This window comes from Sprattus sprattus (assembly GCF_963457725.1).
Source record: "Sprattus sprattus genome assembly, chromosome: 5".
NCBI lineage: Eukaryota > Metazoa > Chordata > Actinopteri > Clupeiformes > Clupeidae > Sprattus > Sprattus sprattus.
Genome location: NC_137924.1, coordinates 19,347,664 through 19,360,967, shown reverse-complemented (window position 1 = coordinate 19,360,967; position 13,304 = coordinate 19,347,664). Strand labels below are relative to the sequence as shown.

At 40.1% G+C, this 13,304-nt stretch overlaps 2 protein-coding genes across 3 annotated transcripts in view; one reads left to right on the top strand and one right to left on the bottom strand.

Moving 5' to 3' along the window:
- The window catches only part of gulp1a (GULP PTB domain containing engulfment adaptor 1a), a 28,679-nt gene extending 20,541 nt beyond the window's left edge, over window positions 1–8,138 (top strand). Inside the window, exons 4-11 of the mRNA XM_080838607.1 lie at window positions 1,619–1,690; window positions 2,544–2,642; window positions 2,923–3,060; window positions 3,251–3,367; window positions 3,578–3,664; window positions 4,357–4,492; window positions 5,775–5,869; window positions 6,862–8,138. Coding sequence (XP_080694733.1) covers window positions 1,619–1,690; window positions 2,544–2,642; window positions 2,923–3,060; window positions 3,251–3,367; window positions 3,578–3,664; window positions 4,357–4,492; window positions 5,775–5,869; window positions 6,862–6,933 — 816 coding nt within the window. The 3' untranslated portion in view covers window positions 6,934–8,138. The remainder of the gene's footprint in view (window positions 1–1,618; window positions 1,691–2,543; window positions 2,643–2,922; window positions 3,061–3,250; window positions 3,368–3,577; window positions 3,665–4,356; window positions 4,493–5,774; window positions 5,870–6,861) is intronic.
- Window positions 8,139–9,342: 1,204 nt separating this feature from the next.
- The window catches only part of col5a2a (collagen, type V, alpha 2a), a 32,364-nt gene continuing 28,402 nt past the window's right edge, over window positions 9,343–13,304 (bottom strand). For both annotated transcript variants that reach the window (XM_080839077.1, XM_080839078.1), the window contains exons 47-54: window positions 13,028–13,081; window positions 12,814–12,921; window positions 12,642–12,695; window positions 12,435–12,542; window positions 12,001–12,301; window positions 11,660–11,841; window positions 10,831–11,073; window positions 9,343–10,508 (exon numbers count right to left, since the gene is read on the bottom strand). In XM_080839077.1, coding sequence (XP_080695203.1) covers window positions 10,362–10,508; window positions 10,831–11,073; window positions 11,660–11,841; window positions 12,001–12,301; window positions 12,435–12,542; window positions 12,642–12,695; window positions 12,814–12,921; window positions 13,028–13,081 — 1,197 coding nt within the window. In that variant the 3' untranslated portion in view covers window positions 9,343–10,361. The remainder of the gene's footprint in view (window positions 10,509–10,830; window positions 11,074–11,659; window positions 11,842–12,000; window positions 12,302–12,434; window positions 12,543–12,641; window positions 12,696–12,813; window positions 12,922–13,027; window positions 13,082–13,304) is intronic.

The following is a 13,304-nucleotide window of genomic DNA, read 5'->3' as shown; positions in this document are numbered from 1 at the left end:
AAAACCTAGAAACGGCAAGAATGGTTGGATGGATCGGTGCAAATAGATTTTGACAGACAGAGCATGAGCCATTACAGAAGGAATTTGTTTTTGTCTTAGTCCTTTGGCAGTCAACAATACACACGTCCAAAAGACAATCCCTCGCTTGCTCGTTCACTCGCTCCCTGGAAGACTTGTTTTCTGCACCGCTTCACAAAAGCCTGGGCTCCTGTTTGGAAGGTGAAGGCTTGTCAGCCTCCATACAGGCTTCCGGAGATGTCTTACTGAGCTGTGAAGAAGAAGGAAATGGGAGGCTGGGGTTAAACCCAGCGGTTTGTTGCTGAAGTATCTCCAACCTCTCACTTACACGCGCACAGACAGAGAGAGAGAGAAAGAGAGAGAGGAGAGACAGAGCAAGTGGCTAGTGGGAAGGGTGAGGAATGGGACTTTGCCAACAGATCTGGTGATGGATGAGCACAGACGGGGCTTATGTGGCAGAAACCTCCTCCTCAGAGTCCAGCAGGATGCAGTGCAGTGATTGGAAAGGAGCTGCGGTTCACCTTGTGTATCTGTCATCGCCGCTTCTCTTCTGCTCCGCTGGCACTCTGGCTTGCCCTTGAGCATGGACACTGACTGTCATAAAATGGAGCAAAAAAGAATTTATCAGCACACGTGGTTTAGATCGCTGAAAAGAGAGTTTAAGTTTAACGTTATAAATGTGTCAAATACATTAGTAATATTATTAGTAACGGTTAATAACGATTTCAATAAACTGAAAGCATGAAGAGAGAAAAATACATCTGCTATTGAATGAAAGCAGAAATATGGTAAGCACATCTGCTGCGCATAGCCAAATTGAAAATGAAAGCACATTGTAACGTATGTGTCTTTCAAATTAAAAAGAACAATACCAAGAAAAGAACTGGAGAGGGGATGCTACACAAGGAGAACCATGATTATCTTTTGATTGTGGCTAAATCTCTCTGTTTAGACGTGAATGTATGGAATGTTTGTGAATATTTTGGACTGTCAGGTGTGTATGTTTAACACACATAGTGCATTGTGAGAAGTCTGTCCGTATGCTATAATGTTATTAAATGATGTACGTTATGTCAGTTATACACAATCTACAATCACATGAAAGTTCTGTTTGTGGAATAGCTGCAGAAGTCTTTGAGATACTGTTACAGATGCAGAGACATGAGGAATGGAAGTGATGCATACGAGCAAACAAGCGGCCACATGGTGGCATGGCAAAGGTTAATAGCTCCATCTGTTGGAAACAGGCAGTAGTGGTTAACTCTCCTCTTGCGATTCACACTCACAAGGTTTTAGAACAGGATACCTCTCAACAGAAGTAGGGACATTTTTCTGTACACAGACGGACTTTCACAACTATCTTTTAATCAGTCCTGCTTATTATAAAACATGTTTCTACATACTGTGCACATTGGTGACAACCACCTGAATGTGTTTATTGCACTTGTGCAGTGCGGAGAAGTGCTCCTGTGGTGTGTTTAATTCATGTTGTGCCTTATTTAGGTCCAGGCTTGGAAAAAACATGAGCCAGTTTCTCACCTCTCGCCTGTACCTTATTGTTGCAGATATTAATTACTGAATTGTATACATTTTTTTATAGTTCCTTGGCAACACAGAGGTCGAACAACCTAAAGGCACAGACATTGTGAAGGATGCAGTCAGAAAGCTTAAGGTAATACTTCATTTATTGCACCAGTGCGCTGTAAGGGGATTATCCATGCACAGAACTGCCATGTTCTGTGTTACCTTTTCTCAGTGATTCAGCATACCTCTGAATTCAAATCCTCATTCTGCAAGTTAGACATTTAGTTTGAGAAATACTTCAACAACATTACACTGATATAGTTTAATATATCTGTTGACAGAGATCATTTATGTCATTTGTACAGTTAAACATGCCCATAGTAAATTGCTGCAGCACAAAGTTATTGACCTATTGACTGCAAGCAGTAGATGATGGGAACAGCTGGACTGGATGAGAATAACCTTATGATATCAATATTAACTCTTAGACACAGTGCTTATCCTTCTGTTACTCTCTTCATGATTTGAGGAAGCTTTAGACTTTGTAAAATATTGAATCTAATCTTTATGGTGGTCAACTTGGTTCATACAGAGTAATATTCATTCTTTAATATACCTCATCTGTGCTGGTTGTTTGGCCACAGTTTTTTAGATCAATGTCACAAACAACACTTTCCCCGTTACATCTGGTGAGGCCTTTACCCCTTTCATCCTGTGTTTATCTGTGCCCTCCCACCCTGTCCCCACTGCTGGTGTAACTCAAGTGTGGAGTTTAAGCACAGCCAAAGTAAGAGGATTTGGCATTTGAGTTCTCCCTGGGGAAGCTGAGCTGTGCACTTGAGAGATTGATGTTGTTGTTGTTGTTGCTCTGTCCATCTGTTTATATCCGCCTGGTTGAGAACTGCAAGTGAGACAAACCAGTGGTCGGTCACACGGTCCCCACAGGACAGTTGCGGTATTACGGTGTTGTGTTTTTATTTTTTTTTCTTTCTTCCCTGCAGTTTCAAAGGCACATCAAAAAATCAGAAGGTCAGAAGGTTCCAAAGGTGGAATTACAAATATCGATTTACGGAGTAAAAATATTAGATCCTAAGACAAAGGTATGTGTACTAATTAAGCAATAAGGTTCGAGAGGCAGTACTGTATCGTCAATAATTAACTTGTTCGAGGGTGTGGTTAGGTCTGACGCGCAGCGGAATTTAATTAGTACTCAATAAAGCACACCCAGTGACTCACTCTCAACCAATCAGAATGCTTGATTTAATCTACCTGTGTTATAATTAAGCATATTGACTTATATGATATATAAACTAGATATCAAATTATAGATGGTCTCCATGTTCTAATACAATGCAATGTCTTGTGCTTATCCTTTCACAGGATGTGCTGCACAATTGCCAGTTGCACAGGATATCCTTCTGTGCGGATGATAAAACAGACAAAAGGATATTTACATTCATCTGCAAAGACTCTGAGACCAATAAACATCTCTGCTACGTGTTTGACAGTGAAAAATGTGTACGAGTTCTTTAACACGTATCACCTTCTATATCAGTTGCTGAAAATGAAGAAAATGTGGTCATTATGAAATTATATTGCTATGCTTAAAACAATTGCACAGAAATTTGAACAGTAGGGAAATGTACTTACAGTATATGCAACGTCTATAGTTGGACCGCATTAAGGTTTCTCTAAACCTGTGTTGTAGGCAGAGGAGATTACTCTCACTATTGGTCAAGCCTTTGACTTGGCTTACAAGAAGTTTCTGGAGTCGGGTGGAAAAGATGTAGAGACGCGGAAACAGATAGGATCCCTTCAAAAGAGAGTAAGATGACTTCTCTGTACCTGTAGTGGTTTCCCTCAGATCCAAGAACACTGAAGTTTTTTGTTACAGTAAGAAAAACACGGAAAACAACATTGTTAAGCTGACATTTATTCCACCGTCTCCACATAGGGAGCGTGACGAGTGGCAATGTTGTTTTGTCGCATTTGACACTGTGCACTAATATCATATTTACTGATGTGTCCTCCACAGATTCAAGAACTCGAAACTGAAAATTCAGAATTGAAAAAACAGTTACAGAACTTAGACGAGCAGATGAGAAGTTCCAAAGTCTCACCAGTAAGAGCTACATAGACTCCCTTTAGAACCCTATAAATCTTCCTTTCTCTCCCTCTCTCTTGCACTCCTTGTTCTGTAGATATTTCAGAGTAGTATGCTGTAGATTCCTCTTCCTCCTAAACTCTCCTCTATGTGATCTTTTCACAGCTGCTGCATTTAAACTCATCTAACGAAGCGTACATGCTGCAGAGGCCTTCCTCTCTCTTCTGGTGTCATAATCTCACCTCCTTCTCGTGTCTAGAAATCTCCTCTGTCACTCTTACGCCTATGAGCTCTCCCGAGTCCAACTTCTCCACAGGCCTTCTCACTCCTCCTCCCGCTAAGCCTGCACTTCCAAAGCCTCCCAACGGATTCAGTATCCCGCGGCCTCGTGTAAAAAAAACACCTTTCCTTCTCTTTCCAGTCTTGTTTGATGTGCTTTGGGCTAGGTAGCCAGCCCTTTTCTCTTTTTGCTTCTTGAGTCTGTCCTACCATGTTCTGCATTAGTAACAGCATGTGACAGTCTTATGTCTTTTTTTTTGTTTGATTTGGTTACATACGCGTATCCTTATTAAGAAATGTTTGGATATTACAAAAATGGGTTATTTTACGCAGCTGAAGTGTGCATTGTTGTGTGTTGTTCTTCTTAACATTGTTGTGCTAAGGCTCAGGTTTGATTCCTGACCTTGCTCAATGCCATTGGTTCCCCGCAGGCAGGCAGCATCTCCTCAAAACCGCCATCCACAGATGTTTTTGACATGATTCCCTTTTCCCCTGTGGAGCCACTGGTTCCATTACCGGCGAGTAACGGAGCGCCACCTCCCGCTTCTGCACCTCCAGCAGAAGAGCGTAAGCCCCAGACTCTCCTGTTGATATGATGAGCACTGCTGCCAGTGCAGATATGGGCACAGGATGCAGGATACTCATTTTTGTTAAGATTTTCATAATTAATGACAATAATTGACTTTTTGGAGCTGCTAAGCACCTCTTGAGCTGAAGCCATAACCCACTCAAGTTGATTTGTGATCTAAATAGTTGAACTGGTGTCTCCCTGATCTACCTCTCAGTGAAATGTTGTTCATTAAAATAAAATGAGGTAGGCTTTATGCAATAAAAGACATAGTACAATTCAAATATTATGATATTGTTTTTCTTCATTTGTTCAGAATTTAACAAAAAATAATTATATTTCTTGCCCGTAAACAATTTCTGGGATATTATACTTGACCAAGAGAAAGGCAACAATCAATCCAATCCATATAAAAATATACTAGGGGACTTTGTTTTGCCTGACTGGCTGTCAACTGTATTTCTCTTTGTTTTCTTATTAATAATCCTCCAAGAGGAGGCTAAACACAAGGCTTCACTCTTAGGACCCGGGGGAAATAAGGAATTACATTTCCAGCAGTTCTTGCCAAGTCTCTTGCAGTTGTGCTGTTTAAACCAGAACAAATCCTATGTTATTCGGACAGACAGGTGGTTTTTTAACTCCTTTCAAAATGGTCAGTTATACTAAGCCTGTCCTGCTCAGTGTTTATCCTAACCGTCCATCCCTGCGGTGTTCTCTGGAGATGAATGCCACCAGATGGTGATAGCTCAGATTTATTTATTTCACTGATGATATTGTGCATCCTTGATTCCTTGGTTTACAGAAAGACATTTGATTCATTGGTTAACTGGACAACAGCTGGACAAGTAGAATTTCACAGAGATTCTCTTTTTATTATCACTAGTACTACTGTGTGTGTGTGTGTGTGTGTTTGTGTGTGTGTGTGTGTGTGTGTGTGTGTGTGTGTGTGTGTGTGTGTGTGTGTGTGTGTGTGTGTGTGTGTGTGTGTGTGTGTGTGTGTGTGTGTGTGTGTGTGTGTGTGTGTGTGTGTGTGTGTGTGTGTGTGTGTGTGTGTGTGTGTTATAACAAATGTATCCCTCCAAACCACACCTGAGGGTCATATTCCCAGAGACACTCTGGAAAGACCTTCAGAAACGAATTTTCCACTTAGCACCATCCATTACCCCCGTGTCCCAGACATCTCCCCATCCATGTCCCAGACATCCCCCCAACATAACACCTGTACTGAGGCACAAAGCAGCACAGCTCCTCTCTACATCTCTCTCTCTCTCCCACACACAGGGAAAGATCTTTTTGGTGCCGGACCCTTTGACCCATTCATCTGTGGGGCCGCAGACTTCCCCCCGGACATCCAGTCCAAGCTGGACGAGATGCAGGTGACTGCATGTCTGTGAATTATTAGCACATGGCGACGCATGCATATGAGCAGCTGCCGGAACAGACGGTAGGCACGGTGACCGGGAGAGGTGGACCCCCTCCCCCCCCCCACCTGTCACTCTAATGTCTATCAATCACACTCAAAACCATGCTAGCTCAGCCGTGTGCATGTGTGTGTGAGTGCGGCTGGAGCTCAGTCAGGTAATCTTGCTGCCAAATTTAGTTGGTGTGTAATTCAAGGAGTGCCTGGCTTGGGTGTGAGGGGGGTGTTGATAATGATATTTCCCCTCACGGTGAGTGGGTTAGCCAGTGAAATGCCATTAAAGTTCTATGCAATTTGGCAGTGAAAGTACTTGATGAAGCTTTCTTTCTTCACCGTGCATGTGTCACTATGATTTCATCTAACCAAAAATATGAACCAAAATTTTACTTTGTTTTAACGTTTTTGAGCCTTTTTTATCTTCTGTCAACGAAAGAATTAGTAATATGAAACATCTTGTAATGAAGATGGAAATATTCAGGCACCTAATTCCTGTTAATTAATTAAAATACACTATTATTATATTGTATTATGATTATACTGAATAATGAGAGTTTCCAGCACAGCTGTTTGTTTTCTTCTCATGTGTGTAACTTTGTAACCTCTTTTCCTTACTAACTGTCCCTTCTCTTTTGCCTCTGCGGCAGCGTCAGAGATGGTTTGTATCTGCACCTGACTTCATACTTGTTTGGGGTTGTCTAGGGCCACTGGGGTTTTTGCTGAAAAAGAGTATTCACACCCAGTATTTACCTTTGAAGAAAAGGCAGTTCATAGTTTAACCAGTTCTGCCACTACACTGAAGTACAGTTTCAGTTAACAGCACTTCATGTTGCAAAAAAGTGATTATATTTTGTATCAACTTAGTTCAATTTCTTCATTGATTTTTGATGAAATAGCTTATCTTTATATTATATATATTATCTTTATCTAAATATCTTCTTTTTTTTTCAGGAGGGGTTCAAAATGGGACTAACCCTAGAGGGCACTGTCTTTTCTCTGGACCCACTAGACGGTCGCTGCTGATGCCAAGAAGACTTTTGTGAAATACTGTTTCCTGTTTCTATTAAATAAGTGCCAAAATTGAATCTACAGTCAAGATGTCAATGTTCTCACCTTGAGATTTGTATGTCTTTGCATTAGAATTTGGTTTACAAAAAATAATTCAAAAAAGAGAGAAATATGGTGGGAACCTACGTTTTAAGTCTGATAAGTTAAAACACTATTTTTGTAACAATTATTAAAAAAGTATAGACTAGTTTTGACACCCCCTTGTACAGGCATTGAAGGATGTAAATAGTATGTCCAATGGTACATGCTGTAACGAAAAGCGTAATATCTAAACTCTCATATCCTGTTGAAACCACACAAAAAAAAACGAAATTTACAATGTGTCATGTTCCTGCCTTGATTGTGTTTTAAGTTTTGTTTGTCATTTCAGAAACCTCCTTTATTGTAAACATTTTCAATATACTTGTACCTGAAAGTCTGGTTGTGATAGCCATGTTAGACCATTTTAGGGATTTATGAATGCAGTATAACACCTCTGAAGTCTGAAGAATAATCCTAAAAGTCCCATGGGGGCACTAGCATGAGTCCTCAGTTGTGGCTGTAGCCCTGTTACATTAGAAGAGGACTGCACTAAAACCTACAAACACAAGAGTGGAAAAGAGTCCATAAATATTTCTTGGTAACTTAGCTGGTCCCTATTTCCAAGTATACATCAATAACTGGAGTTCCTTGTGTGTCCACATGATCTAGGCTCTGTGACAAGCAGTATTGACCTGAACATTTCTTATGAAGTTTACAAATGCATCATTAGAGGGTGATGTTCTCCCTTACATTTGTGTTGAGTTGAGGTTTTATGCATCATTGGGTAGCTATTGACATATTACTGGAATGCCAAACTGAGCTTCATTATATGTAACATATTTTGTATAATTTAACATATTTTGATGACTAAAATGAATTCATTGAAATATTTTAATAGACCATTTAACCATCTGTTTGTCTTCTTTATCCATTTAGCCCAATATGAACTTTTTTAAATCTTCTTGGGTAGCAGAAATTAATTTCTTACTATGTTTTAGTACCCTCTTGCACAAAGAAGCACTTTGAAAGCCTTTGTCAGTATATTTACATGTTACATGTACACCTATATGTTTACATTTAATTTGTATGCATTATTTTAAACTTTTCCCCCATAGTCATTAAATATTACATCACATGATACACTACTGATGTTTTTGAATTGATTTCATTCTCAGTATATTGACATGATACATAGGCTTGTTGTATGAAGATCTATCCTATTTCCTCTTTCCTTGAACCCTCGACCTTGATCATTGTCAAACATGGAGACTTTTGAGTGCTGATCTGATGTGCTGCTTTTTGTTCGGCTTTTGTTCTGTTGATGAATGATGAAGTCACTTATTACACCAGGAAACAACTGAGTTATATTCCCAGAGTGATGAAGTATAAAGCCATGTGTTTTTTACAGTAGAAGTTATTTATTATCCAATAGTCCAACTGTGGTAGTACATAGACATGAATGGGTTGCTATATTGGTACATTTGTCTTACTTACCATACTTTCATCATATTCACATGAAGAATGATATTGAACTCTTGCGATTTGCCTATAGTCTTTGATTAACTTTGGAATGTAAACAAACACTATCATATCACAGGTTTTTATTAATTTACCTTCTCTTATAAAAGCTCAAGAATGAGGGTAAAGATGAGATGCCACATGCAGAATAAGGTTTGCCTGGATGCAGTGATTCCCTGGTGCCGTGCCCTCTTAATTCCAAGTCACAAGTGCACAACGCTTGGCTGGGTAAGATGCACTTGTGGTAGTCCATCTTGTCTTTCCACCAAAGAGCTTTTCCACTGGCTCAGCTGGCTCTCTCTAAGCCTTGTAGTGTGGATGTTATTAGGACTTGGTCATGCAGTGACTTCGCGTTAATCATATCGGTCACATACCTTTAAGTGATACTTTTTCAAGTTGACTATAGCTAATAATCTGTATGATTATGAAAAGCCATCAGCACCTAACTGAAATAAATTATAATACAAAACATTGAACAGAATTAGACAGGGTCATGCCCTTGCCAGGAAGGGTATACATTGCAGTACAGTTAAACAACTGGAAAAAGTGACATCTTCCTAGCTCTAAAATATATTGCACAGGTTCACACAGATCTAAACAAAGCTAACTGCATACAATATATTTACCATTTTAATGAAAAATATTTAAAGTTCATAGGTAATATATTATCTATCATAACTATGTGTTTTAAAGAAAATCAGTTTATTGAAGAGTGAGTCATTTCAATCAAAGTGTGACTTTTATGTAAAAACTTTCCAAAAACTCATAATAAAGACTGAAAAAAAGGAAAATTAAATTTTCTCCATTGATTTCACAAAAAAGAGCTGAGATAAACAAGCATATGTTTAATTTGTTGCATAGCAAAAAAAAATACATGAAGGCCTTGGTGTTACTGCCATTCTTTGCGATGGCTGAAAGGTTTTTTGGGGGAAAAGATGGTTAGAAGGGACTGCAAAGCTGATTAAAAAGAGCCTAGCTCCATGCATAAGAATATAACACATCAATAGCAAATACCTTGCTTAATTGCTTAGCACACCAATGTTAATATGGCAATATAAAGACACCTCTCCTGAGGCACTGATTTGGCTGTTCCATCAGTGACTCTAAGATCTTTATTCCATTGTCCACAACCCTGTTCTGCATGATTGCTGGAGGATCTCCCTGCAGCTGTGTGGGAAACATCTTATCAATCCCAGTACATAGAGACGAGGTAGCTTACATCCATGCAAATCAACTGTCTCACTTTAATTTTCAGATAGATGCCATTACCGTTACAGAGTGAAGGTACTTTAATTGGTTACAGGGTGTAATTTTTATAAAACATTCTTTCTAAGAGGAATAATTAAAACATTGTATTGTATCCATTGTAGCACCGATTCTTTGTTGTAAAAAAAAAGTTTAAAAAAAATGTACGACAAATATAAGCAAATGAGTATCATTTCAAAAAGGAAACTAATAACGTCCAACGACACTTGTGTCAGGTGTAACAATTCATGATTGAATAACAGCAGGCAATGACTGAATAACCACACTTGTCTGCAGATTAATTGTAATGAAATGTTCATGTATGGGTTTTATTTTTGGTTCAATTTCACAATAATCAATGCACATCAGTTGCATTGATTTCTATGAGAGAATGATGTTTTCCCAATTGAGAAAAGAAAAATCACTTACAGTGGGCTTGAAACTACTGCTTTTTTTTCTTTCTAGATGATTAGAAAGGGACAATAAATATCTTGCAACAGGGTCAGAGTAGTCCACCATACGGTATGTACAAGGCTGATCGTGTCAGCAGTCAGTTCAAGAGTCTCAGGGTTCTCTTCAGTACATCCCTCTCTGATTTATTACAAGAAGCAAACCGGCCCAATGTCAATGCCAAACTCCTGGTCTGCCCCTCCAATGTCTACAGGGGCCACGTCCACAATGGGAAGTCTTGCTGTTTTCTGTGTCCTGTACTCAAAAATGGTCTTGCCCCAGTTCCCACTGGCTTGCTGCAAAAGGAAAAATGGTGTTTTCATGTTAATAACATTCTTGTTGGTAAATTTGTGGCAAGGATATGTCATGACTTTAGACTTTCATCTTCAAAGTTGTGTGGGCTGAGGCCAAATGGTTTCAATATTGTAGTGCAAAATGCAATGTGTTTCATATTCAGCAAAAATCAGTGTGAGTTGGAACACAGATACTGTACTGCTTCGTGTTAGACTGTCATACCTTTAAGACTTACATATTGGTATGTGACTTTGCAATATGAAATACAAATATCAGTGGCACCATGCACCCTTGATAGTCAATGTATGCATGCTTTCAACTTACTGAGCAAGTATCCTCTACGACAGTGTATCTGAAACGGTTATTTCCCTCAGCTTTGAGCTCTAGATCGTTGGCTGCCTTGAGGACAAGTGCTTTCTTCAGATTTCCATTCTTCTCGTCTTTGAAGCCCACACTGTTTTTGCAGTGGTAGGTGATGGTTTGCGAGGCCTCTTTGGAGAGGAGACGGATGAACGTCATCTGTACTGTTACAGAGTTGACTGGTTGATCCTTCTGCCCATAAGTGAACTGAAAAAGACAATTAAGACTGTGATTCATTTGAAACATCATAAATGTTATGTTAACTAACTAATGTCCGGTTACAATGTTCCCCTTACAACCAAGCAAAGGCACATCTAAATGGGGCTCAGAACTGAACTTAGAGTTCAATCAGTAGTATCAGATGTGCTAGCACTAGGTTGGAGTGTAGTGACAAAGCCTCACTGGCTTTTTGCTGATTTTACTGCCCATCATTGTAATTTTTCTTTGGAGGGGGGGCTTTTAGACCAGACAATCATAGACCTCAGGGTCACTTTGTTGGTTGACATTTATTTGAAATCCACTACTGTTGAATTTCATCATGCATCACAAACCTGTACTGTATGTAAAAACCTGCAAATAACATCATCATAAGGGTCAGAGGTGATGTAAACAAAGATGCCTTCAGATAGCTTGACCAAGGTACAGTTTCAGAGAGGGTAATATAGAAGTAATATAAGTTAACACTCTCATGACCTGCTCATGACTTCATGGACTTCAGGATTCACCAGTCATAATGAAACCAATAGTACTAAACAACAATAGTACTTAATCCTTGCAACACCAAGGTACTTACGTAAGTTCCACCATTCATGTTGGTGCTAAACCACACAGGCTTATTGGAAGGGGAGCTCCACCAGGACTTGCGAGGTATGCTTGTTGGATTTGCAGAGATGCACGTCTCACCCGTGTCCATGTTGCAGTGCACTTTGATGGCGTCCTCCGCACTTCCCTGGTTTGGATCCACCCAGTATTCACCTGGATTGATGACCAAACTCTTATTATTCGTAAGGGAATGACTATCCCTTACACTAGACATCTTCAAGACCAAGGGACATCGAAATGATTCTCATCACAACTTAATGTGGTCATGAACATGGCGGCATTAACAAGGCGATGACAAGATGTTTTACTGACCACTCTTTTTCTGGGGGTAGCACTGTCTTAAGTCCTCGCAAGTTCTGGCCGGGTGCTTCTTGCTGCCATCAGGGCTGCGCATACTGTCGATCTGGCTGCTGAGGGCCTTCAGAGTGGCCTGGACACCGGGGTCAGTGTGTAAAACCTCTGAGCCGTTGCTGTTGGACAGTGCCTCATCATCACTGAACTCTGGGGGTGGTGGTGGCCCGTAGTCACCTGCACCAAATAAGTCATCCATAGCTGCAGTCGGGCGGCCAGCAGGACCGGGTGGCCCAGGGGGACCTTCGTCTCCTGGAGGCCCCTGGTAATGACAGATAAAAGATGGCAAATTACTATACGTTGCAAGCATTTAGCATGTCTTTAGCAGGTAATTAGGATTATTTACAAAGATGTTCAGTACGTTTATGAATAGTGGTAAAGGTGTGAGTACTCGCCTCTGGTCCAATATCACCACTTAATCCACGAGTTCCTGGAGGTCCCATTGGTCCAGGCTGCCCCAAGTAGCCTTCTTTTCCAGAAGGACCCACAGGTCCAGGAGGTCCCTAGGGTGGAAAATGTGTTGATTACGAGTTTGTGTGTCAACACATGTTATTATTTGTGAGACAATGATTAGCAGCCATGCTAACAATTCAAACACTTACTCTTTGGCCACTTGGTCCAAAGATTCCTTGAGCTCCTTGATCTCCAGTTGAGCCCTTTAAAAAAAAGAGGCCCATTTATTCAGAATGCTCACCTTTGCTAAATTTAGCTGAAGACATATACATACCAATATAATAGAATTGTGGGACATGACAGTATGATTATTTTCCTTACTGGTGGTCCGGGGAGACCTTGTAAACCAGTGAAGCCCCTGTGACCTTTCTGGCCCCTGTCTCCATGATCACCAAGGTCTCCTTTATCTCCTCTAGGTCCTTGTGGTCCCTGCAAAGCAGTATATATGAGTATTTGTGTAAGCCATATGATCATGTTGCTAAACTGTATTACTCAACGAAGTATTCATTTATTAGTTTGAAGTATAAGATCTTACTGTCAGGCCTCTCTTTCCAGCTGAACCAGGAGGACCCACGGGACCTCTTGAGCCCTGTAGGAAAATACAGATATGAAGACTTGCCCTGCTTACAGGAAAGAACTGCATATATAATTAAATCGATACAAAATCTATAGTTTATCTCTCTCTCACACACACAGGAAAGTGTCACCAGCTCATATATAAGCCCTCTTATATTACAGATGGTGGAATACGATAAAATGATCAGATAATAATAAAAAAATCAAAATAAACTGTTTATAGCTCCTCAGTCCCC